The sequence below is a fragment of the Rhea americana genome, unplaced genomic scaffold, assembly GCF_003343005.1.
Source record: "Rhea americana isolate MKP2758 unplaced genomic scaffold, rheAme1 scaffold_71, whole genome shotgun sequence".
In the NCBI taxonomy this organism is placed as follows: Eukaryota; Metazoa; Chordata; class Aves; order Rheiformes; family Rheidae; genus Rhea; species Rhea americana.
Window position 1 is genome coordinate 770,017 of NW_028186879.1, and position 27,335 is coordinate 797,351.

At 38.7% G+C, this 27,335-nt stretch overlaps 2 protein-coding genes across 3 annotated transcripts; one reads left to right on the forward strand and one right to left on the reverse strand.

Annotated features, from left to right (window-relative positions):
- The first annotated feature begins 17 nt into the window (after window positions 1–17).
- On the forward strand, window positions 18–13,294 carry SLC46A3 (solute carrier family 46 member 3). 2 transcript variants are annotated; one of them, XM_085321798.1, is made up of 6 exons: window positions 18–135; window positions 219–434; window positions 6,607–7,480; window positions 7,899–7,982; window positions 9,246–9,402; window positions 10,648–13,294. In XM_085321798.1, exons 2-6 carry the CDS (start codon window positions 243–245, stop codon window positions 10,733–10,735), a joined length of 1,395 nt encoding a protein of 464 aa, XP_085177924.1. In that variant the 5' UTR covers window positions 18–135; window positions 219–242; the 3' UTR covers window positions 10,736–13,294. The 2 variants fall into 2 exon arrangements, with proteins under 2 accessions (XP_085177924.1, XP_085177925.1); XM_085321799.1 differs by having other exon boundaries at window positions 18–104.
- Window positions 13,295–15,588: 2,294 nt separating this feature from the next.
- Window positions 15,589–23,004, reverse strand: POMP (proteasome maturation protein). Its single transcript, XM_085321800.1, has 6 exons — window positions 22,940–23,004; window positions 21,314–21,411; window positions 20,391–20,451; window positions 19,228–19,329; window positions 17,520–17,613; window positions 15,589–15,832 (listed from the first exon to the last, which is right to left on the reverse strand). The coding sequence occupies exons 1-6, from the start codon at window positions 22,940–22,942 to the stop codon at window positions 15,765–15,767; spliced, it is 426 nt and encodes a 141-aa protein (XP_085177926.1). The 5' UTR covers window positions 22,943–23,004; the 3' UTR covers window positions 15,589–15,764.
- Window positions 23,005–27,335: the final 4,331 nt, after the last annotated feature.

Genomic DNA, 27,335 nt, shown 5'->3' on the forward strand with positions numbered 1-27,335 from the left:
CCGCGGGCGCCGGCACCCTCGGCCGGCAGAGGCGGCCCGAGGCAGGCGGCGGCGACCCCGCGGGCGCCATCACGGGCCGCGGCCGTGGGCCCCCGTGCCGCCGGGTGCGTTGAGCGGCTACCGCGCGGCGGGCGGGTAGGTCGGTGGTTTTCCTTCCGTGCAGTAAATAATTGCTTTAATTTTTTTTTTTCGTTTTTGTTGTTTGTTTTCCGGCATAGGGAGTTGAAAGCAGAAGCCCCAAAATGAGGAAGGTTTTGTGCGTGGAGCCCGTCATTTTCGTCTACACCTTTGCTTCTTCCTTGACCAGCCCACTGGTGCAGCAGTTCATCTACCGAAGGCTGTGGGAGGAGGAATACAATTCCACTTTCATAAGCAATAGCAGTGCTAGTTACTGTGAACAAAATAAAAGTAACCCCACTTATATCAAGCAGAAGGTAAGAGAGGAGRAAAAATACCCTATAAATATATAACAGAAGGCTTGCAGCTGGTGTGTGTTGCACTGTACATAGCGGTCGTGCTTTACAGACAAAAAAATAGTCTCCAGAAAAATGCTTATATAAATTCAGCTTTTACTAAGAGTTGAAAATCACCCTGCAGGCCTGGGCCCGAACTGTCTTCGTGTTGCAAAGCGCTGCATTGCAAAGTGTGCAGTTGAGGGCCCTCCTTCYGCTGAAAGTTGTGCGTGTGTGTAGGCATCACCAGCCGGCTCTGTGACTTCTAGTGGCGTTTGTAGCTAAGAGGAATTACAGGAATGAAGGATGAGGGGAATATAAMAAAATAACAAAAACTTGTAATTTTAAGGCGCAAAAAAATGATTCAGCTGATCTTTGTTCAATCTAATATGATTAATGATTTACCATTCTTAACAGTGCTTTTTCTGCTTTGTTGAAATATAAATATGGCAAGGTGGCAGCATCCTGTGGGTAATTACATTTTTAGCATTTTTTCGAACTTTAGCTTGCTGGGTAAWGAGATATTACTTGGAATTTCTTCTGTTACGGAGTTTTTATGTTACACTTGAGCACAACTGTGGGCTGCCACTAGAAGAAATGATCATACAGCCCTTTACTTTCTCTCTCTGTTGTCTTTTCTCTCCTTGCATTGGATCTAGCGATTATGCAGCCATATATTACAGTTTGGGTTGGGTCAACTCACTAAATCAACTGAAAACACCTTTTTTTGAGTACTTTTTTTTTCTGAATCGTCAAACTGCTCTGAGACAGTCTGCAACTACATGATTGCTGCTTCTAACACAGGGCAGAGGGAATATACTTGCAGAAGAGGTGGAATARAACCACCACAGCAACAGCCAGTTAGATCAGATTAAGTGGAACATGAAATTACTCTGCTGAATCAGGAAAGTAGGTGATTTGGACTGTAAATTATACAGAAAATGGGGTTAATGGGAGACTGTCAGCTGATATTTCCCTATAGCGTGGAAAGTGATTGCCACAGTGTTGCAGGTGGCACTTTAAAATTTTGCTTACATCCCAGATTTCAATCTCTGAAATGCTGCATATTCACGAGATTGAATGCCTGAGTTTGTTTGCCTCATTTGTCATATATAAAAGAAATTTTTCAATGCCACGTAGGGATTCTATTGAAAATGGTCAATTAGATAATTCAGAATGTTTAGCATGAAAGTAGATTCTTCCTCATTTGAAAAAAGCCTGTGGTGGTTGAAAGAAATTGGAAGTAAAAAGGTGAGTAGAATTCTGGAGTAGCACACTTTCTGGGCTGACTGATCAGCCTAGGAAGGTAATACATGCCACCTATTAAAACTGATTGAAGATAAAAAACAATTAAAAATAATCCAGTGATAGTCGGAATGCAGTAAATGCACAAATAGATCTTCCTCAAGTATGTATCTTTTACAAATTAAATACCAAGAAAGCATTGTTCCTGACAACAAATGTTCTCAAGAAGAGCATTAGAGCTTGCTGATGGTTAGGTCTGAGATGTTCCTTTAGAAATCTGTCATGAGATGAGGCTAGGCTACTGGACACATCACAGGATCTAAGCCCTTTATCATTCAAAACAGACTCARAGAACCTGAGGTTGGGCTGCTAAGGCTTATGTCCATTTATCTGTGGCACCACACTGAAGAGCAACCTGGGAACTGAAGTACCTTTAGTACCTTAGAGCACAAGAAGAGATGGACACATGAACTGTCAAGCTTTAAAGGCAGAAAAGATTTCTAATGGGGAAAAGGAAGTTTCTATAGAAAATAATTTTCCTTTGGAATAGTTCAATCATCAGAGAATACCCAATATGTTTTCGTGGGCCTGAAGGCTGTGGATAACTGTGAGCCAATGGGATTCTGTCAATAATGCTTGTAAGTTACTCCCTCAAAGTGTGTTTCGTTAATACTAGCTAATGCTCATTTGATGCATTGTCATGTGATGTCCTATCTCAGCGGAAACAACTGTAAAAATCATAGTTGGTGGATCCAATCCCAAATGCAGACCCCATGAAGAAACTTACCTTTAACAAACATTTTTGTACTTAGCATTTTCTAGACCCTTCCCCCAAATTCAACTTGTTTTCCAGTTGTGATCACATGTGCTTCAGGACATAAGACATGGTATTCCTTTTTACGAAAGAGTAAAACAGTGCTTAATTTCAGCTGAGTTTTAGATAGTGTTTCCAGTTGACATGACAGTGAATTTACATGTTATTGGTTTGGAGACATAACAGAAACAAAATGTAATTAACTTTGTATTTAAGARTATAAGACCTTCACGAGGATGGTTGAATTATAGCCAATAGAGCTTCTTTGTTTTCCCTTCCCTAATGAATTTTCCTTCCCTTCACTTCAGTGGATATCACCAGGCTATGAATTATTAATCAGTCATGCTCTTGTCTGGATGTCTAATATCATTTTTATGCTATATTTGTTACCATAGTATATGAATATGAAACTCTCAAAATGCCCATTAATTTCAGGGAAACCTGATCTCTATGCTAGGCAATAATCATATATATGGGGAAAAGAGCAAATCTAGTAATTCAGGTCTCAAGGCTTTTGCTGAGAATATAAGAAGTTGGTTTCCTGGATTTTCCAGGCTCACCCTAACTGACTTATGTATATGGATGCTGTAAACTTTTTTGTCAGGAGTGCTTCCATCAAGTCTTGTTTGTGGTTAGCTTTTAGAAAGATACATCCCTTACCAGTTAATTTAGTATAAATCCTTCAGTTCTGAGAATGGAGACGGTTTTACTAATCTCTCCAATTTCAGAGCAAAATGTAAAAAGAGACTGAAGACAAAATCAGCAGCAGCCTGCAAAGATGTATAATATAATTCAAAATGGATGGTCTTTGAAGCATTTAGATTAATTACTTCTTAAGATTTGAAGGAATGTAGTCATTTTATAATTAATCAAAATGAGTTCAAAAGTCATTGGAATAAAAGCTGGAACATTCTGATTACTGGCTTGAATAATCGTTTTTTAACATAAGAAGTTATACTGAAACATTATTTATCATCCAAGACATGCATTTTCCCTTGCTACTCAGTAATATTTTTTAATTTTATGAGCCTGTCAGCGTATCATGTTCTGCCCATTGTTCAGCCTCAGGCACGTTTCTCTCTTAATTTAATCCTTATATAAGTGAGTTACTTCTTCATTTTCATTATTTTTAAATAATTTTTAAAATCACAAAATTCAAAATTAATGAAAATGATTTCTACCATGCRTGATCATTTTTTCAGAGTAGAGTGAATTTGTAGACTACAAAGCTAGACCCTTTTCTTCAAATTTCTGCAATTCCGTTGATTTTAATAGTTATACGATTTTAAATCAGCTAAGTATTCGACCTATCATTTTCTGTATTCATTTCCATTTACTTCATAAATATATGAAGGGACTGCTTGAGTTCTTCTAAATGGTCTAAATGCTGTCGTTCTCTTATTTGGGTTGTGTCATCAGTATGCAAGTCATTTACTTCAGCGAAGTTACGATTATTTGTGACAGCTGGATGTATAGTCATGTTCTTTATGTTGCACACCTAAAACAACGAAATCTAAGTCTTTGTTATTTTATTACTTCTGTTTTATGTTTCGTTATGATTTTGACAGTAACATTTGTATTGTACGCAGGTTGAGATGATGTATAGTAACATTTGGTTTTATTTTGAATGTATTTCTTCTTAATGTATTAGTATTTCTTTGATATTGATGTCTTAGAATGTAAATGCTACTAAAGATATGATGCTTGCAACAACTTGGAGTCACAGAGGGTCCTCTCTGCTCCATCAATTGTACAAAAAAGACTATCCATTAATCAGATTTTTTTTCAGTCTTCATAAATCCCTGGAGATGTCTGTATTTGTTACGCCAGCATATCTGCAGGCTGGGTTGCTTCCCTTCTTGTTGACGCTGTCCCTTCAGACTAAATAATTTCCCATCCCATACCGCCTTCTCTCTTTTTCCTCTTTTTAAGTTATTTTCTTTCCTACAGCTTTTTTCCTCAGTCTGTACAGCTTCTCTGTGTGCTGTCACTTTTGGTAGGTATGGCTGCTTCCCTGACTCCTCTCCCCCGCTCTTCTTTTTAATAGATAGACAGATCTAATGCATTCTTATGTAGGCCACATTTTGTTCCTTGTTCTCAGGCACAGATAATGCAAAAGCAAAATAAAGTCCATTACTTGTCCCAAAACCCACCATCAGGGGAGGTATTAGGGATCAGAGTATCATTTTCCATTCAAATCTGTTTAGTCCATTTCCATTTAAAATCTGTTTTTGACACTCCTAGGGTGACTACAGTGCTGGCCAGTAGACATGACATCATGACTCCTAAGGCAGACAAACCCATAAGGGAAGACAGTGAAAGAGTCCAGAGTATTGAGGGTCGTGTGAACTTTCCATGAGTCCCCCAAGATCAATTGGATTTTCCTTCTTGTAATAAAACCTGGTATCTTGTAAGCAAAGGAAGAGTTTGACCTAGAAACTCACAGTCTCTGCCTGTAAATATAAAGATGAGTTTATAAGGCATTCAGCAGTTTTTGAAATTGACCAAAATACATTCCTGAAAGTTCTGGGGTTTTTTGTTTGTCTGCTTTTATCTTTAGAAGGTGCTGCTCAGCGTGCATTATGATAGCTACAGAGGCGTCAAATGAAACTCGTAATACAGATGGTTTTAGTACAGGCATAGAAAAGCTTGGGAAGTCTTACAGGGTTGTACCTTCTACTGATTCTTCAGGAGTGCAAGCCCCCACCCAAGTCTGTGTGATACTTCAGAGAACTTCAAGAAAACTTGCAGAGTGAATTCAGCAACCCTGTCTACCATGCTCTAGGTGTGACCCTGCTGAGCAGGGAGGTTGGACTAGATGATCTCCAGAGGTCCCTTCCAACCTTACTGATTCTATGATTCTCTGCTTATTCTGTGGGATGGCTTAATAGTACAAGAGTTTGTGCAAAAGAATTTACTCTTTTCCACTGCTACTCTTTCATCTAAACAGTTTTTTCCCCTTAAAGGGCTTTTCTGATTGCTGTCTGTCTAGCCTACATAAATAAATTGAAAACAAGATCTGAATTAGTTTGCTGAATGTAGTTTAGCAGCCAGTTTCATAACTGCAAGATAGTCTTTTTATATTTGACTTTTCTTTTGTTCTTTCTTCTGTAATCATATATATTCTGTTAACTGGTTGTTTATAAAATTCATTTTATTTTTAAACTGTTAAAAAGAACTCAGAAATTTTCCCTTCATGTTTCTTTACATTTTATTGTTGTCATGTAGCTACTGTTCTTTATATGAATACCTGCTGTAGCATCTTGAAAGGGAGATCACTGATTTGGAAGCTTTCTGAGCCCCCAAACATTTTCAGTGTTTTAAAAATAATTAGTTCACATGTTTGTACAGTGATGAATGTACAGTACAGATGAAATGAATCAGTATCATTTTTTAAGGCTATACTTCACATTTATGCATCATTATTATTTCTAACATTGTACTTCAGGATGTCAGAGCAAATCCTGATGTGTTTACTCACATAGCATCCTAATCAGTGAATTGTTTCTTTGTAACTCTCAGTAGGCTTATTTATAAAGAATGATATTCTCTTGCGAGTAGGGAGCCTGGTATGCATTCCTCAATCAAAGATTGTTTTGTACTGTTTTCTGAAAGATGTAAAATAGAGCCAGTGTCCTTCTGCAAAATCCTATGCTGAAGGACTTACAGTATGAGCACCTGCTCTTGTAAAATATGGTGAGAAGAAGTGCTCTCTTGTCTTCACTGGAGCTCCTCTGTTAAGGGTACTTGTAAGAGTGTTTATAAAGTAAGTTCTGTCTCTGTCGTAAACTTTAACGAGACATGTTTGAGGGCTGTTGAAGGTAAAATTACTGAAGTGGGGAGTCTTTGAACATGCATGTCCTTATTATAAATGTAGTCTTTTATAGTGCTGTATTTTATTTTATTATAGCATAATAAGGTATATGATTTTACATACAATATCATATTACATTATTAGATACTACTTTATAATAACATAATAATTTTTGTATTTTGTTATGCTATATGTTGCATTCTAATTATAATTGTAGTATTCCATAATACATATTTTAATATTTTGTTATAACATTTATTATTTTTATTTTCTCTTTGCAGGAAGTTCAAGAAAAGGCCTCTCTTTTTAATATGCAGTTGGACTTAAGTGGGGCAATTCCCAGCCTTGTAGTTGCCTTTGTCATTGTAGCTAATGGGGATCGCCAGGGACGAAAAAAGTCTTTACTTTTACCATCAGTGGGAGCTCTGATTACAAACATCTTCCTCACTATGATGTCGTATTTTTCCTTGTCACTCTCTATCTTATATGGGGTTGCATTTATTACTGGACTGTTTGGGAGTATGGCAACTTTCCTAGGAGGAGGCTTTGCTTTTATAGCAGATCTGTGTCATGATGAGAAGCAGAAAACAACACGAATAGCTGTGGTTGATTTGATTTTTGGATTTGTATCTGGATTGGCAGGACTATCTTCTGGCTACTTTATAAAAGGAGTAGGCTTTGCATGGACATTTGTGACAGCATCTCTGCTTCACACCATTAATATTATCTATATTATATTTTGTCTGGAAGATACAGTAGGTGTATCTGAATTCCAGCAACAGGATCCAGTATCTTGTAAAGAAGTTCTTAAAGAGACATTTTCTGGAGTGTACATGCTTTTTAAAGCTGCTCCTTTTAAAAAGAGAATTTTAATCATTGTGTTACTGTTTACATTTATGACTTACTTATTTACTGTGTTTGGTGGGAGTTCACTTTTTACACTGTATGAACTGGATGAGCCACTCTGCTGGAATGAAGTATACATTGGATATGGAGCAGCTGCATTCACTTCCATCTCTCTGACTAGTTTTTTAGGAGTTTACTTATTTTCTAAGTGTCTCAAAGATATTTATATTGTCTTTATTGGAATATTTTCATACATTGGAGGAATCGTCATGGCTGCGTTTGCCAAAACTACCCTGCTCATGTTTCTAGGTGAGTTAAGAACCAGGTGTCTCATAGTTAGCAATACATATGAAAACGCTACTATGTTATCTATACTTAATGCAGTTGGTAGGGTTTGAGGTACCTTCTTAAAAAGGTCCTAAAGCAGTAAAAAATTCAAGGTTGAGTCAGACTCATTTAGAGTTTAATTAAAAGAAGGGGAATGTGGAGAGTGAACAGAATTACTTATTATTCATTTTTAGTGCCATGAACATACAATGGATTTATGATTTTCTCTCTGCTTGGATAGTTGTGTATCAATGCACTTTTGGTTTGATTTTTCTATTGCTTTTTACTGTCCAGGGAACTCAGCACTAAAAACTATGTGATTAATTAATTTGCTATGTATTTGTAAATTCCCAAAGCTCTTTTTCCCGTAATGTTTCATGACTGATTCATTGCTTTACAGTAAGAATACCATCTTTACTTTGCTTTATGCCTATTCCTGTTTTACGATCCATGCTGTCAAAAGTCGTTCTTGCTAGTGAACAAGGTGAGTAGAATTTGTTCTTAAAAAACATAATAATATGTTGTTCCGTAACAGATGCACTAAGATTACCTTTAAGCAAACAGATATTTTAGGATTACTTTTCTTCTAAAATTCCATATGATATGATCCTATGTCATGATATAGTGGCTTTTTTGATTCTGAATTTAATATGAACAAGACTGTGTTTTTACACTGTCCTGCAACTTTCAACTTTGAAAGGAGATAGAGCTCTAAAAAATGACCATAGGCTGTATGAAGCTGAGGAATGCTCAAGGTGTGTACAGCTGTGGTTTGCTAGTGCTTCTACATTTACAAGATTTTGACATGCAGATAAAGGTACACTTTTGTTATATAGTCAGCGTCATGCATTATGATTTAGAAAAGTAAGCAGTAGATGGTCAATTGAAAAAGCACTTCAAACGATTAAAGATTTGGGTCCTGAATTACTCACCCTACCTCATGGGTATCCATGACTGCTTATACACTTCCCAAATGATATAACATATGACTTCTAGAAGTCCCTTCTCTAGTGAATCACAGAAAAAAAGCTTAGATCAGGTCTCAAAATGTTTGGTTTTGTTTTATACAATAAGACAAAGATATTTTTGTACTGGAGTGTGCTAACCTACACCTCCGTTCTTGCAGTTTCTTGGCATTCTTCAGAGCTTTTGATACCTGAGTAGTTTGCAGGAATCAGGTTGCCACTTGTCATCACTTTCTGATTACCTATTGCTGTTTTTTTCTGTAGCCTCAGGAATATGCATGTATCATGGGAAATTATGTTAAAGAATATACTGAAGAGATGGTCTGCCACTCCAACAAGTAGTTTAGTACAAAACTCGTACAGATTGCATCTCTCCTTTCAGAAATGAGGAGATACTTGTGTGCTGAACCAGCAGTCTTTGTTGGGTCAGAGGCTTGGTGAATTTCTCCATATGTAAGGGGTAAGATTAGAAAAACAACAGARGGGAAGTAAGAAAGCGAAGAATGAGAACAGAAAGGAGAAAGATTTGGAAGGGGTAAAGGATTGAGCTGTGCAGAACGTCGTTAGTAAGAATGAATAGTTTGAACTTAAAGGAATCCCCATGGAAGACACTTACATGGCAAAGACATGCAATACTCAGGTGTTTGTTACATGGATACTTGCTAAAATATTGCAGATAAATCTTCTTTGCTAGATGTCTTTCAAAACAAGTTTAAGAAATTTAGTATTTTGAAAGGATTTTCATTCTGTTTTGTTTGTAATCCATCCATTTCTTTTGGCAGGTGCCGTGTTTGCTTGTATTGCCTGTTTAGAAATTGTGACCGGCACTATTTCACTTTCAGTTTTTAATAGTCTCTATGCAGCTACTGTTGCATGGTTTTCAGGCTTCAGCTTCCTCTTATCAGCAGGCCTTTGTCTAATTCCACTGAGTGTACTATGGTAAGTATGTATCAGAAGGGTTCTGTTCTAGAATTTGACTACTTTTACTGGTAATTTCTCATTGGCATGCTTTCAAGCAGAGTGGTTTAGCACAGTAGTTCTCAAACTTTGGTATTTTCTAATATATTAGATGTATTTTGTGTGTAGTGGTCCCTTTAGTTTCCACCCTGTTTGGGAACTGCTTATATAAAGCAAGCCTATGGAAAGTATTCTGAGAACTTGTCAGTGAGGAGCTGCTTGGAGTGAGGCAGAGCTAAGACTAGGGGACAGATCCATGGTAAGAAGTCTTCCATTRGATGATGCTGAAGATTTCCCATCATCACTCCAGTTGTGATCTAGCTGCCTACCTTCAGCTTCATGTTATGAACTTGTCACCTATTTGCCTCAGATTAACATCTATCCAGAATTTACTACTAGGAGGATACACTGTACCCTTGATCGTATGTGTGTGCCTTCCATTGGCCTTTACATGTGCCACTSAGAAGAGATTTCATGCATAAAAATAGTCTGCCTAGGTCCTTGATCATGGATATCTTGTGACTATAAGCCACTAAAATTTATAAAAGATCTGCACTAATGTTAAGCCCTGTATGAATAAGCCTCTAGACATGTTTAAAAAATACACCTCTATAGTATTTGCATATAATCCTGTTTTGTAATCTTCTAGTTTGTTATATGGTCAAAGGACCAGTAAGTAACTTCAATTTGTAAAACAATAGTTTTATTTTTTTCAGTGCTGTATAATAAAGTTACTATTAAAAAAGCACTCTCTTCTGTGCAAAGGGTAGTAAATACTTACCATTAAATGAGTAATTCCCTCCTGCAATCAATCAGGACTAGTCCCTCCTCATCATGAAGTTTGGTAGGTTATTTCTCTTATTTCTCTTTTCCTTCTATCACTGGTGTTTCAGGTGTCTTGCCCTTTGAATAATTTGTCTAGAACCATTCTTTTGAGAGTGTCATACAATGTTACTATTTGAGAGAAGCAGTAGCTTGGTCCAGTATGTATTAAATCTAGCATAGTAGTTCAGTACTTATCAGAGAGAGCAGAAATCCTGTTGTCTAACTTGTGTAATAAAGGCAAGTACTGTTGTTGCTGCTATTTACTGAGACGTGTCAACAGCTTTGTGCGACAAACTATTTGCTGTAACAGAGCTATCGGGTATGTTGGTTGATGCTGAGTCAGTGYGCTGTGTGTACTTAGTTGTCTCAGCTAAAAATACCTGTCTTATTTCTCTTTTACAGCTGGCTTCTGTGCACAAGCTGGAATGGAGAGGATTTGGCTCTACTTRTACACGAAGAAGTATCCAGCATAGAGAGTACTGATAGCTGAGCAAAGGATTCACTTACCTGGGTTTTCTAATCTGACATGCAGTGGCAGAGACCATTATGTCACACATGCAGCATCGAGACAACACAACAATTAAAGATGCAATCTAAAAGTGGCCCTGCAGCAATAACCACTAACCTGATAGCACTGTATTTCCAGTGTCTCCTTTTAGCACTTGAATTAAGCTAGCTCTTATGCTCAACTATGCAGATAGGCTGGCAGTGGGGATTTTAATACTGCTTTCAACATAACAAAAAAATAAGGTAGGATGATATTGTCTTTCCAGCTACCCTTTCTTAAGTTTGAAAATGTTGGCTGTGGCATGTCACATATTGTATCATTCTAAGTGGGGTGATTAGCTCTTTGGCCAGCGTGTGTTGGGAATTCCACTGAAGTCAGTGGAGCTCATGCTGGCAAAGGATGCAGTCCACTGTGGACATCATGAAAGCGCTGCCTGACTGTGAAGTACACAAAACTCTCTAAAATTATTAAACTAAAAGGTACTTTTTTTCAGAAGGCAACCAAACTGGAAGAAATACTTGCATCTGCTGTAAGCTGCAGTTAGCAGAATATGTTTGTGCAAGTTTAACTTATGATGTGTGGATTTTGCCTGTGACTTAGTTTTTAAAATGGATTTTCACAATGAGCAGTTGTACTTAGAAACTATTTCCAGCTTGCAGAATGTGAAGTTAGGTCTATGCCTACTTATTGCAAAAGCCATATTGCACATTTCTAGGTTGTAAATGTATTATCCTTTTCCATGTATTGGGGACTGCATACAGACACCTGTATTTTTTGTCCCATGAGTACTTGTTTTGCAGTAAAGCTGGGCTGAACTGGACTTAAATGTTTATTCTAGTGAAAGGATATGATATCTTTTCTCTTCAGTGGATTTTTTTTTTAATAACCCTGAAATGAGGGGGCATCTAATCATCTTGCAGTGCATGCAGCATAATTTATTAGCACTTGAGTAGCATTTCTCAACTTCAAAGCACCTTATAAATGCTATTAATTTTAAAAAATTTCCCTCCGTAACAGCTACTCTTCTCCATTTCAGAAGAGAGAACAGGGAGAACAAGTGACTTGTCCTCAGCCACAGTGCAAATTAGAAAGAGCAACCTAGAAATCAGTTTCTGCTCCTTGACTCTTCAGCTTTTTGCTTGAGATCTTTACGTAGAAACTAGCACAGCTTCTGGAATGCACAGCACAGCAGAAGAAATGTGAATATGGTCACCACGTTAAGGACCACTCCCATGTGCTTTTTATAAGAGTTTTACAGCTAGTATTGTCCTGATTCCTGAAAGTAGGTAGGGTGTGTATGATTTTATTCCCCGAAAACAGATTGGGTAGAAAAATCAAAATATGGTAAGCTGGTTGATGTTAAAATGGGAAAACTGTGGGAAAGCAACTGTRAAGTGGGAAACTGACTTCACATGCACATAGCATAGGATAAAAATGACAGCCATAGCATACTCTGCGTAATGAGTTGTCTACTAACATGTATTTATATCTGTCATACGAACAGATTACTTCTGCAGTGTTTCTCAGTAGCAGTGACCAAAAAAAAATATTGGCACATCAGGATGATACTATAGCAGATCCTTTCTGTTTGAATTACGACATTGTTTCCAGGCTATGCATCATGACCAGTGAGATGTTTGGAAGGGAGTTCATATAAGGTCAAGGAGAGTCTATACTATCCAGGAGACTACTATCTGTCACTGCTGAAAGCAGTTCAGCGCCCTCCCCCCCAGGATAAGGGCAATGAACGTTTGCACAGCTAATAAAGGCAGCCAGCTCTCGCTCTTTTGTCCTGACCTACCAAGGCTGATGTTGGCAATTAAAGACTGTTAAGCTCTTGCAGTCCAGTTTAAAGACTAGACTGTAAATGAGGCTGCTTAACTGTCCTCCCTGAACTGCCTGAGTTGCTGCCAATTTCTTAGAGAAGTGAGCTGAGTTTATAATGATCAGTGGATCCAAAATATGTTTCGGGCTTAAGTACTTCCAAAGAGATTAACAAAACACTGATCTGAAGGACTTAAGCACAAAGATTACATTGTCTTCTTTTSTTCTTTATGCAGTTATATAGGTCTTTATGAAATGAACTATTTCATAGAAAACTGCTTAGGAAAAAATAAAGTGGGAGTGTTCCTTCATTTCCTCTTCTTCAGCAAAGGCCTCTACTAAACTGATGGTAAGCAACAAATACATCTAATTCAGTAGTAGCATTCTGTTAGCACAAATGAGGATTTTCACGTACAGTTCAGGGATGGCTTTGTTATGGTTTGATCTTGCTGGACAAAACGTCTGCTGTTTGCAAAGTATTTGTGGCAGACACAGCCTTTAGAACTGGGTGTAAAATCCAAACAGAGATCCAAACATGGAGAGTGTGAAAAGTGTTTTTAAAGTATCTAACACAATGTAAGTTGAGGAAACCAGGTACTCATGCATTTTTTATTTCTGTATCTAAATCTTCAGGCTGKTGCTCTATGTGTGTGTRTATATATAAAGGCAAATATTTTGTAAGAAATCAATAAAGTGAAAATTGGTCTTTTAAACTCATATTTGTAGCTCTTGAAATGATTTTTGACAAACAACCAACAGGATAACTGGTGGAGTAACAATTTTTTTGGCTTCCTGCCAGCACAAGAAAGGCTACTGCCAAGAACATTGGCACCAACAAGAGGGGGGGAGTTGCACAGGACAGCACCGACGCCTGCAAGAAGCCAGCATAGAGGCTTCAAACGGTTTGCACCCATGAGACTTGTGCCCCAGGCTGGGCCCAAAGAGAGCACAACCAGGCAAGACCTAGATGCAGGGGCTGTCCCAGCTCCACCTGGCTGTACAGGCACCCCCCTTGGGGTGCCTAAGTCTGGATGTGGCCTGGAGATTGCTCTTTGCAGAGCTTGCTGTATAGCTTGAAGCCCATACAAAATGGGAAGGGGCTGTGCCAGGAATACCAGCCCCAAGCCCAGCTTAGCCCTGAGCACCAAGCATAATTTGGTCACTTTGCTGGTGTATTAAAGTGCTAAACATTTTTCTTCTGAGACATCTTGCTAGTGCAGCCCTTCCTTTTGTCCCCGAAGTTCTTTGTCCTTGTTGACTCCCACAGCTTTATTAACAGTTTACAGCATAAACTGCACATGCCTCTTGCACATACCATTGCTTTCCAGCCTGGCTGACCCCTAAAATTAGCTTCCTTACAGACACAATGAACASCAGAACTTCCCTGCTCAAACTTTTTTCACTCTTATCCAAGATCATAAACTACACAAATCTTCGGAAAAAAAAACAAAAACAAACAAAAAAAATTACAAATTATGTCTGGCCTCCTAATCTGTGTCCACTTTTCACTGCACTAGTGAGAAACAGTGCAAAGTTACTTGGAAAGTAGTTCTGCTCAGACACAGTAGCACCTGACTTTCAACCAACAGCCACTGAGCTGTTTTATTGGACCACCTTACTTTTGCTTTCTACCAAACACAACCATGAACCTTTAGTCACTTACAAAGTAACAGCCAATCCTATTGAAGTATAGCAACTCACACATAGAACAAGCAGCTACCTAAAAGAGTGTGCAGATCTATGCCTTCACGTTCAATTACCGGCACTCTAGTGCTAAYCAAGTTCTTAGACTTCACTTAACAGTCATCAAAAAGCTGATTAATAAATGCAGTTTCCATCTTAGAAATGCTGTTTCAGGCTCCCTGTAGTTCACAAGAGACAGATTCTTTTGGACTGCAGACCTTTTTCTGCACATAAAGAAAAACCTGATTCAGGAGCACAGGGTTTCAGATACCATTACAAACAATACAGTAAAAACTGGAAAAGAGTTACTCTAAGTTGTCTACAGTGCCRTACAGTATTAGCTGCCTTGCAGGAGTTGTACATAATGACATCAGAAAATAATTACTGTTATAATCTTGAACTTAAATGAAAATGCCCAATTAAACATAAATACACCCCTCAATGGCTTGCTCCCTGCTAAAAGGTGTGTGCAAATATAGCTGCTTCCTTCCTCCTTTATTAAGATCAGAGTTTTTGTAAACTCACATAAAATTATTTATTTGTGATCTAGTACCATTGTATTCTCATGTTCTTATGGCAGCAGCTTTGTTATGTACTCTCACAAGGTACTCTTAAGAAGGTATTCTTTCTTCATCYCTGAATACCAAAATACCTAAATCTAGGGCTACACTTTTGGACTATGTTCCCAAATGGATTTTAAAATACTTGGTTTGAGTCTAAGTGGAAGCTGCTTCTAGTTTCAGAAAACAGAATACTCTCTCAGGCAAAAAGCTGAAATAAAATTCCAACTTTTAACTCCTTTCTTTCAGTGGTACTTCCAATTCTGCACAAAATTACAATAGCTCACTAGTAAATGAACAATTAACATATCATGTTAACAGGAGGAATAAAATGTATGTAGCAGGATTCCACTTGCAGTGTGGAAGCCACTGCAGATCTTTAGAGAAACTGCAAAATAAAAGCGAAGCACTGTGTTGCAGATAACAGATGCCTGGTTTACAATTAAATATATTTTGGAACGCCACAGCATTTATAGCAAACTTTTATTCAATGCTTTAAAAAAAAAAAAAAGTATGGAAACTTTCATGAACAAAGAGTTACCCAATGGAAAATATCTTCTTTTCCCACTTAAAAAGTTCTTTTGCAAGAACATTCATTAAACGTATTTAGCTACAGTAATCAGTTCTAAAATGCATGAGTATTTTTTTGATTTTTCGTATACATACCATTTCCATAGTTAAGAAGCTATTGTCCTGAGCAGTGTACGAAGAGACATTATTTAATCTAGTTACAGGACATTTCCATAATTGACAACAAGCACAGAACAATTTATAGACTTTAAACATTTAATGTGCCTTTTCATCAAGGAAGGCAAGTGATATCTGCAGGACAGGATCTGTAGTTTTAACACTGTGAGTGTCAATATAATATCATGCATTTGAGTCTTCAGTATAAAGACACGCACAAAAAAATTTTATGGAGAACAGACTTGGAGTACATTTTGTTACAATAAACCAAGCTTGTATTCCATCATCATGTGTGGCTCTCCCATAACCTCACTCTGTGAGGGATCTGAAAAAAAAAAATGAAAAACAGCAATATTAGGTTTCTACAAAGCTACAAACAGTAACCATCAAGATGACTATATTTCATCTAGATTTTCCTTTTTATACTAATGCTTAGTGCAAATGACTCCACTGATTTTTGCTACTGTGCAAAGCACAAATCTGTCCAACCGATTAATCTCTTTCCAAAGTAATGATCAGATAATCAATTTCTCTAGTGTACAGATTTTTTGTAAGGGGAAAACAAAAARCAATCCAAGCAAAGCCACATAGTTCTACATAAGCACAATCTCCTATAGTCTGAGTATCACGACTGATGTCTGTTTGATGTCTGGGATAATGCCAGTCTGACTGATGCTCTTCTCATAGGCACCTGCACTGATGCTCTTCTCATAGGCACCTGCACATCTTTCCAGGGATACTTCTCTGGGGTCTAGCACAGTAGAAGCTCACACTCCAGGCTTTCCACTAGCTGGGGCATACCACTGATGGTTTCTCTTCTTCAGCTGACTGCTTAGTTCTGAGGAAATTCTCACCCTTAAGTGTCCATGRAATTTTTTCCATTCTCTAAAGCATGGTTGACACTGGGCCACTGTATTCAAAAGTTAGTAAATAATGTGCAGGGGACACAAACACACACCAATACCAACAGTATGAACTTCATTTCCATACCAAAAAAAAAAAGGTTTTAAAAAAAGAAAAAAAGTTGTGAATGTCTTGAAAGCAATGAACCTTATGGGTGTAGCAAACTACTTTCCTTCCATAGACAAAGCCTATTAATGCCCTCTTGATATTCTTCCAGAGACACCAAAACTACCTCATTTAGCCCTAGCTAACAAATACAGACTTTTACAAGAGGAATTTTAACAGAGCACTTACTCCTTCTCCACCTATAAGCATATTACAGCTTGCTGTGAGCAACAAAACAACCAAATTTCTATAAATTGACATTGCTCTACCCCTTCAACCACAATAACCTAAGATTCCTTCACATGCTCCCTATAAATCCATCCCAAAAAAGATTCTGAGGTTTCCCTCATGCCTCCAGACTTCCACCTACCTCTCTAGTATTTCAAGTTCCCTCTATCCCAAACTCTCTTCATTCTCCCCCCCACCTCAGACTCTTCTCTGCTTGCACCCCTCGCCTTCACTGCCAGCTGGACAAAAAGTAGATTCCTAAAACCAGAAATAATATGGCCAGCTTTATTCCATCCTACACAAATACTGACAGCCAGCCAGCAGCCTATACAACTGCTAGCTCTTGAGTTAGTACAAGGGAATCCTCCCCCTATCTCTTTTCTACTCAGCCTTTTTTTTTTTTTTTTTTTTAATTATAGAACTTGCAGAAACTTTGAAATCTCTCCTTGTCAAAATTTGGGTAAGTGCTTCAGAAGTTTCTGGGGGAACAGGCATTTAGCAAAAGTATATAATCTATTCCTTAAGAAACCTATCTTAAAATTAAATACAGGTTTACTCCTTATTTCAGAATAATTGCCACACAACTAGCAGCTGAACATTTATTTCTCCATCCCACAGTTTCTTTCACTTCAGGAACTCAATTTCTATCTGTATTTTGTTTCCACTTTTTGTAATTCCTAAAGGTAAAGAACTTAACAGCTCCCAATTTTTACTCTTCCATTAATTTCAAGTCATGTTAGATAGCTCACAAAAAACTTGAAAGAAAATATATTTACCATTAAGAATATCCTCAAAACCAATGCTTTCATCATTTCCCCTCAGTGTATCCAGTGCTATGTTTGAGCTGTGAAGAAATGGTAGACGCTGGACCTATAAGACGACAGCAGACATTAAAATTTGGGCAAGTCTCGAAAATCCAAATAAAAAATTCAAATTCAATCTGAAGTAACTGTCAAAAAATGACGGTTATTTTTATCACCATTTTCAAAGAAAGAAGTAAGAGGGCTACTGGCACACACTGATATCAAAACATACCTAACATCACCATCTTATGTTGTCTATCACTATCTTCAGAGGAAGAGTCTTTCACTAGACTTGCAGCTTTCACTGTAGTTATTAAAAAATGTAGGTGTTTTTCTGCATCCTCCACCCCAAAGTATTACTGAATAACTCCAGTGGTACGCAGGGCATTCAGATCCTAAATGGTCAGTGCAGAATGACTTATCCCTACTCACAACTAYGTTCACTACTGAGAGTGAAACTTCAGTTATATTATGAACACATTTTAYAAATATAGAAGTATCATGTAGCTATTATCTTTACACACAACATAGTTTGCAGGTATGTATAACTACGGGTACAAATGTGATAAGTTCAAGCACACGCAGTATTCCCCTTCATATTCTGGAAAGGTGAAATTAAATCGCAGAGAGCTTGTATATCTAACATCAAAGACAAAAGGCTGGAGTGAACAATCTTCTGATCACCAGATTTTTCCCTTGCTCAAAAATACACGTAGAGGGATACTAGCACGATATTTGTCCTCACTTGTCCCCTTTTGTGCCATATGCTATCATCAGTTAGGAAAAAGGCCTTTCCTTACAAGACAGCACAGCTGAGATCAAGGGATGTCTTCATATCTCCCATCTTCAAGACAAGAAATTCCTACCAAGTTTTATGGAGCTTACAGCAGTTCACCAGAAATTTGAACCACTAGAGAACAGCACAAAACTGCTCCAACCCTCTTTAACTGACTTGACAACCTTGAACAAGTGAAAAAACAAAACAAAACAACCCCCCAAACAAACGAAAAACCCAACCCTCAACAGTTTACTAGGACCAATGAGCTTTCTATGTTCCTAGGGGACAAAGTCAGCCTCCAACTACTCCATCACAGGAGATAAGATGGGAAAGAAGGCAAACTCAGCTTCCCAAATAAAGCTAAACTCTTTGAAGATAGCTCACCATAAAGCTCCCCTGATCTTATAAGGCTGTGGAATAACAGCAAGCACAGAAAAAAATTCTCTGCATCATGTTGCAAGTTACCTTGCACATCCAAATCACCACTTGCTTTATAGTTCTGTTTCTTTTCCCTGCAGATGCAGAGATTCCTTCGAATGAAACTCAGGAGTTCCACAGAAGAGATGCAAGTTTTAGGAATTAATACTGAATTCYTCCTGCTTTTCTCTCAAGGGTTGTAGGAAGCTAGTACACATAAAACCTAATATGCTTTTCATATCACCAAATAATCACTACAAGAACAGCAGCTGAAAAGTTCTAATATATACACTGTTCTGGAAATTAAGAATTGCAATGTTTGGGTCTGTCTTCCTTTTTATTAAAAGAGTTCACTGTAAAAGTTTATCTTGGAAATAGAGGATGGTTGTACTTCAATGTAGAAAGATGACTTTCTAAAAGGTTATTTATACAGATAAAAATTCTTTCCAGTGATTTAAATTATACCAGTTTGATAAAAATGCCTACCTGCTTCACCGCTCTGAATTCCATCTGTAGCTTTAAAGGAGCATGGAGTCCTTGAATATTTCTCAGTGTAGCAAAGTTTGTTTTATCTTGATTTAACTGGAACTATCACAGGAAAAAAGAAAAGCTACATTCAAGTACAGTCATAGAAGATAGTGTGATATCCTGCTTAAACAAAYACACTCACTGAAATTTAGAAGTAAAAATTCAGTGATACTGTCAAAAGCATTTCAAATGTACAAGATACATACTAACGCAGTAACATTTGGTTAAATCACTGAAATTGCACTTAACTAGCTTGCTTTTATTAGAAATTAATAATAGCAATTTTTTTTCCTTTTTGACAATCAGTACATGCAACCCCACCAAGTGGTTTAGTTGTGTACTGCTTTACTATATATTAGCACATAAATAGAAAGCTAAGCTTGGTTTGAAGTAAAAACACAAAGCAATAATTCATATTATTTTTAGTCACTGAAGATTGTACCTCAAAATATTTGGAATACATCTTTTCTGATCAAGTAGGAAAACAGAGTATCACATACACTCTGCAAGACTCAGGATAAGAGCTGTCTTTTGCTTTCCTACCAGTTGCTCTAAAGCCAATATATAAGATAAAGAATGTGCACCTATCCACTTAGYAGCAAGTTTTAATGATGAAAAAAATGCTGGCTCATGAATATTAAAGCATACACAGACACACACCCTTAAACTCAATATTGCCAAGCTTGAATAATTCAGTCTTAACTTTGGCTTTTACGTTACTGACTATATGCCTGCAATGTTAACATAAGACACTACAATAAAGTAAAACAAAAAATATGAACCTCTTATTTTAAAAGCTGTACTCAAAAACTGTATCGGTCTCCCCACTAACTACAGAGGCTGCATACACAACTAAACTTACTAAATTTTGGATAGTAAGCCTTACCAAAATAAAGCCCAACTTGGAAGTCTGCTTATATACTTCAAGTGAAGAGAAATACAAGTGGGAAGTTACACRTCAGACAAATTCGCCAAGAATGTTACTGGTATAAATAAAGTGTTACGGCTTTGGAACATCTACATTCCATCAAAGACAGGACCTTGGTCATTCCTGGCTGCTGCACAAAGCAGCTTCCTAATTAGTTAAGAGTGAAGATGACTATATTTGATGTTATACTTGCATTTTTTTCTGACAGCTCCAGTGGGTGACTGGGTAACAATTCATTTTTCACACTTGTAAAGCTAAAAAACACAGACAAAACAATGTAATTAAAAAATGGTGTTCTGATTAATTTTTTTAAGCTGCAGTCCAATACAAATTCCAGATGCAAACATCAATCCAAAGACACAAGACTAGCATAGTTTCAACTATATAAAAATGATGCTTAATGGAGAAGAAGCAAAGATGACCTCTTAACTATAGCACTGTCAGAAGAAAAAAATTTTGTTTAAGAATTTCAGGCATCCTTTTACCTTCAGTKTTATATTTGACATAAAAGATTTTTTTTTAACCTCATTCAGAAATAGAGAAACATATCAATAACTGCACACTTATTTATTTTACTGTAGAAAAGTCTCAAGTGCTTAAGTTTTTTCAGTCGGAATACTGCACAGGCTTTCCTCTCCATAGCTGTTTTACCTGCATTTTAAACTCCATAAAGTTACTGTAGATTCATTATTCAGTACTTGTACATAGTTTTGCCACTCGTGTAAATTGTTCATAAAAATAAAAATAGTATTTTTATAACAGTAACTTTACTTTTTGTACCTATACCAAAATCAACCATTTCATGCAGTTCTATGGCACATTCACATATACATAACTAGCATGTATTTCCTAATGATTAAAATTTTGCCATTATTTTCTAAAAATAAGCATCAAATAAGTCAAAGTCCATTAACACTACCTACTTCTTGAAGTGACATTTCGCAGAAAATTAAAGCTTGAAAGACAATCTGACTGAAAACATGTGCTTTAGCCACAGGTTTTGAGACACATCTACCAAGAAACTTCTTCAAAAAAAAATATTTACTATGTTTTCTTCCTACATCTGAAGTTTTACATCAATTATTGCTCAATTTAAGAAGMAGCAATAGAACATACCCTCTACGTAGAAGATCATGACTTCCTGTAGGTCCAGCAGGTGAAAATTCAGTAATTGGGATGCAATCCTTCAACAGAGAAGTAGCTCCTCTGGAATTCTGGAACAAAGAGCGATGATTACTTTCACAGAATCAGGCCCCATTTGACCCAAAGCATATGAAAAATACAGAGATTCTGCATTTTTTTTAACTAAATAGTTCAACAGTTCCTCAGACTGCTAAGGCACAAGTTTTAGCCTTAAGAGGGTTTTTTCTGGTTGTTTTCTTTCTTTCTTTCTTCTCTCTCTTTTTTTCTTTTCTTTTTTCTTTTTTTTTTTAAGGGGAATGGGGAAAGGGGAATTGGGAAAACACTAAATAAGAATGCTTTCAGAGAGTCTGACGATACTTAAAGGTATTAGTAAACATTTTTGGATGTTGGCTGAAGCAGTTAAAAAAAAAATCATAATTACCCCTTGTTCATTCCCAACCCTGTGCTGCAGGGTTCAGAGAGAAGAAGGCAAATCCCAGCCCAACTGATGGAACATGTTTAGGCATTCTTTCATACATGTCAACACAAATCAAGTGCAATCAAGTTGTATTTAATCTACAGTTTAAGGCTGCCCTAAAGAGGATAAGCTCTATCACGYAGTCTATTAGGTCAATTAACCGGAAGAGCAAAGGAGAAATGATAACTTGTAAAAGACAACCAGAGAAAACACATCTCCACAGACTTRGTAAGTAAAACTTCTTAACCTAGATTCCCAATTTAAAGCTACAACAGCTGATTATATTGAAGGCATTTGAGGACTGTTCACACAYATTACTACAACGGATCAATGAATAATAATCTCTGGAAGGTGACAGCAATGAGCTGCTCAGCMTAAGAGTTTCTTCCATCATTTTTGTCAGCTCCAACAGAGAGCCCTAACTGCTCACAGTTAGTCTCTTGAAACAGTACACTACCATGGTAACTGCCAATAACTTCAAGGCTATTAGAAAAACCTAAAACATCTTCTATCGCATGCATCAAAAGCATCACTGCTAAAGTACTCAGTACTGATCTGATCTTTCTGAGCACGCTGTAAACAAAACCATGTAAAAGGTATTATTAATTAGTGTAACAAGAGGGCAAAATTTTAGGAAGACTGAAGTGAAATGAAGTAAAAGAGAAGCAGGAAATACTTCCAGACAGYGAACCCCTCAAGTCACGCCAATGACTCGTCCGGCTTAGGCGGTCCCAGCGCCAGTAAACACCTCAAAGGCCGCAACTCGGCCACAACGACCGCCGTGCTCGCTGCTCGCCCCTGAAGCCCTGGGCTCCTGGAGCGGCAGATTACCGAGAGCCTCGCGTCCCTCCCCTGCCCGGCGCCCAGGAAAGCGGCTCCAAAGCACAGCCCCAAGCGCACCCGGACGCCTTCCCAGCGCGGGCACAGAGCAGCCCGGGCCACGTCCCTCCCCGAGCGCCGCGTGCCCGCCATGACTCAGCACAGCACCGTCCCGTCCTCCACCCCGCCCCGGCCGTGCGCGGCACCCCGCCGACCGTCGGGGTCCCAACGGCAGCGGCGGGACGCGGGGGGGAGGGGAGGGGGGTCGCGCGCCTCCCACCCCCACCGCCCAGGCGCGAGCAGCACCACACGGCCGCGCTCACCATCTTGGCCCGACACCAGCCGCCACTTCCGCCTCCGCCTCCGCCTCACTTCCGCCCCTCCCCCGGCGCGCTGCGTCAGACGCAGGGAGCGGCCGCGGGACGCGAGGAGGGGCGGGGCCGGGCGATAGGGGGCGGGGCCTCCCCTGGGGGGGCGGGGCCGGGCGGGGGCAGGGAGGCGGCGGCCGCGAGGTGGCCGTTGGCGGCGGCGGGAACCGTGAGGGGCGGAGGCCGCGACACCGCACACCCGGCCCGGCCCGCCCAGGCAGGGCCTCGSCGCAGGTCCGCAGGGCTTCCCGCGCCCGTTTGAGGTTAGCCRTCAAAAAACAGCGTTGCTGGCGCCGCCAAAACCCCCCCGCCGGCCCCAGCTGCCCGCAGGCGGCCGGGGCGGCTGTGTGGCAGCGCTGGTTGATGGAGRCTCTCACCTTGTGCTCCTCTGTGCCCAAAGTTGTTATCCCTCAGCCATGACTAGCAAGGACAGGCCCACGGCAGATTATCTTTGGAAACGAGTTTTGAGAACTGTGGAGGAAAACTATGTTCGTGGTAGCAGCAGTAACAACACAGTAACTGGGTTAGTGTTAGCTCAAATTATTCTCAAAGACCTTTCAACCATCATTAGAAAATTTGCCACCAGCTTTGTTACACTGTTCCAGCTGTGTATTTGGCACATGATTGGTATCTGTCTCTTTAACTTATTTCTTCTGAGGCTTGTGGTTTGCTCAGCTATTTAACATTTTGCCCCAAATTGCCCTGCTGCTATGAATTTCATACATGGCAGTTAAAATGAACACTACATGCTCTAGGRAAAAAAAGTGATATTAACATGGGAATTATATATCTATATTTATTTCTAACACTCAGCTTTGGATAATATTTAATTGCAGAGAAATTCATACCCTTTTATTTTTATCCTCTTCAGCAGAATCAGGTCACCAGTTCAAAAATTGTTCCAAACCGAAGTGAGGGCCGTTTAGATGAAGGTCTTAGGTTTAAAGCAAAGACTTCAAAAGAGTGAGAATGTAAGACTAGGTTTTTAAAAATATTTTTAGGAAAATGGGTACCACAAAGGCTTCTCTGATCTTGTAATCATAATGGGTACTCGGATATTGTGGTGCTGGGTTCATTATTATAGAATAGATGTGAATACAAAAAACAAATCAAGTTCCTGTTTAACTGCAGCTTACAGAAAAGCTAGGTTTGTCACTTAAATGTATTTATTTATTGACTGAGTTTGTTGACCAGGATATGACTGTGGAGATGAAACATCTAACTTTCAAAGTCATTCTTGCAGAACACAGACAGGATACAATCACTCCATGTACCATTTTTGACATCACTGTAATCCATAGTTTAGGCTGCATAAGATAAAAGAATGCACATTGCAAGAAAGAGCTGGTTTTCCTTTAAAGACAGACTTTCACACTAGGGAAAACTCCCAGACATAAACATAAATCACAGATACATTTTCTCGTCAAAGTGTCAACTGGTTTAAATTTGAACAAAGTTTGATTTCTTTCACAACCTATTTTGTTTTAAAGATCTTCCAGTGAATGTTTTAGTGCTGGATAACTGTAGTATCTCTCATTCCTATGACCATATCTGTGTCTCTGCTGCACATTAACATGAATTATATGAGCAGTTGTCAGACTAATCAAACTTCTTACCAGAAATGAGGACCTGTGGGGAGCAATAAGTGCTGCAGTTATTGAGAAGCGGCAGGCACGGCTGCGCTTTCCATTCACAATGATTTCAAGGCTGCTGTCAGCACCAGCCTCGCCACAGCGCAGGCAGCAAGCCCGYGAGCACTGCTCCAGGCACAGCCTGCCTGTGCCAGCCCCAGCACATGGGGCCCTGTGTGCCGCAGCTGGCCTGCTGAGCTGGCCTGCTGGTGTGCAGACCCGGACAGCCCGACTGAGAGCATCTTCCAGGCTGATGGAAACAGGGTGGAGAGTGGGATGCAGTGACTGTGGTTCCTAAAGAGGCTGTTCTTTTAGCCCGCATGGACACTCTAAAATTAGTGTGAAAATTACTACTACTACTCTAAAATTATTACCCTRGTTTTGATGGTGAATTTCACATGTTGCTTTTAAAGACAACCTTCAAATTATTGGGGTTTTATGAATAAAAGGTTTTTTTTCAACTTTTTGCATAAAGGCCATCTAAAATGTATGAATGTTTTAAATTTCTTTCTGCATGTTTTTTACCTCAGCATTTTTGGAATGTCAAACCTGGTCTCTTTGGTTTAGCTAGGGGACTTAACTGAGGTTTCAAGAGATATATAGACCATGAACTCTTTTATCTTTTAGAAATGAGGAAAGACTCTTTCCAAAAAACATACTTTCTTTCAAATGCCCTTTCATCAATTAAATTGGTATTAGCAAACATAAAACCTCATTAAACAAGCTTTTAGACAGCCTGACTTAAAATAAATTCCAGCTTCAAATRCTTAGGTTTTTCTTGCCTGGGTGCCAGTATGGCATCATTTCCTGAGGGGTCTGCACTTTTGCCACCGAAGTCTGTGGGGGAGACTTTTTTTCCGAGTGGACTGGGCCTCGACATGACAGAGGCCCAGCTGGCTGGGCAGAGCCCGGCACATCCAAGCCTGCTCTGCCCAGGAGCTCTGGAAGCCAGCCTTAATCTAGGGACTCTAATACTTCATTGAAGTAGTTTTTGAGCTAATATGTCCAGCTTCTCCACTGAATTAAATGGTACTTCTACCTTTCCCATTCTTGGAGCTTTTCTATATATTAAATAAATAGATGGAAGAGAGCAAAATACCCATTTTTTAGCACCATGGGTCCTATTTAATAACAGCAAAAAGAGCGTATTGTCCAAGGGAACTTGCCTTTGTGTCAACATTTTCTAATACTGATGTAGCTTTGCCGATTTTCAAAATATAATTCCTTTGCCATATCAGTGGGCAGTCTGTTCTGAGTACGTGAACCTCTATCAGAAGCAAACCTTTATCCTGTGGGGCTGGGAAACTCTTTCACTGGTTTCTGTCAACAGCCAGTTACAACCTGTTAAAGTGAAAGTACTTTTTATTTGTTTTTAATCAAATCAAATAAACATATTTTCTTTGATCTTTAAGAAGTCCTTTCTTGTTAATTTGCTTTATACTTTTATGTTTCAGTATTCATTGTAAATCTAATTATTTTAGAAGTTATTTTGTTTTAAATTATTAAACCTTTTCTGAATTTAAGATAAACAGAGGCATGTTTTGTTAAAGATTAAAAATAAATTTCACACAAAAGTGCAAAATGTAGCAAAGATAATAATGTGTAGGCGTCAGAATGTTCCAAAACAAGACTCTCTAGGGGCTCTTCTAAACACATGGCTACGTTAAAACCATGTTCTGAAAAGCTCAGGAAACCCCTGACTCTAACCCACCCTTTCCTGAAACTGGTGAAAGTATTTAGAAAAAATGTTACTGTTGCAGGGAAAAAAAAAAAAAAAAAAAGAATCTTACTTATTGCCAAAGCCGATGATTTTTTCCTGTTTGTTTATTAGCAAAATCTACAGCTTGCAAGATTTTTTTGAGTCAGAACGTGCTCATCTTCATCATTCATATCCAGCAACCAGTCCAATCAATATGTGACAAAAAGCATATAGTATTATTTGCTATGAAATGTAAAACTTACTAACACACTTGTCGCAACCAGCGGGGAAGTAGTACCAACATTCCCTTGTTTCTTTGCTTGATTTATGAATTATTCATTTTTTTTATATGAAACAATCATGTCTTTTTAAAAATACCTCCAGTTGCTGTTTTGGTAGMTGAAACTAGCCTAACAGAAGTAAGGCACTTGGAAAGAGGCCCTTGTCTTGAAGTGATGACTTAACTTTATAGCTTATCAGTGCTTTTTAAGTCCGTGACTGGCATCTGCAGTCTTTCATCTTTATTTGTAGTAATCCCCTGTTCAGACTTCTAGAAATCTAAGCTTGTTTTCTGTGCTTCTGCTGTGGAGCCGAAAAGGCAGGAGGCTGCAACGGGGAGAGCCAGGCACTAGGGGCTGCTCAGTAGCCAAACTCGCCGCAYCTCGCCTGCCTCCTCGGGACTTGCCGGCTGCCTCTGCTCAGTCTGGCTGGGCGTTAGGTGCTTGTGGAACAGTTGGAGTAGTTTTACTCTTCACCCGCTGTGCTCGGAGGATTATCAAGAAATAGGGTCAAACAATTAAAAAAAAGGGGGGGGATATGCAAAGCTAAAGCTACATGTGCAGTAACTGGGAGAATGCTGGTGCGAGTGTTTTTCACTATATTTCACTATGAAGGGCTTAATCGTTTATTTTCAGTATACTGTGAGAATATTAATCTTAAATTAATTCTTCAGCCCAAGTTACACGTTTTACCTAGGTAATATTCACWTAGTCAGGACCTCACTGCTTACAAGCGGTTCCAT

Bases quoted from the DNA above. Each gene is read 5' to 3' on its own strand.
- POMP (XM_085321800.1), bottom strand. The intron at 17,614-19,227 runs GTAGGCATTTTT...GTCGTCTTATAG, and splicing joins AATTCAGAGCGGTGAAGCAG to GTCCAGCGTCTACCATTTCT. The intron at 15,833-17,519 runs GTAAATATATTT...TTTTTTTTTCAG, and splicing joins TTTTGAGGATATTCTTAATG to ATCCCTCACAGAGTGAGGTT.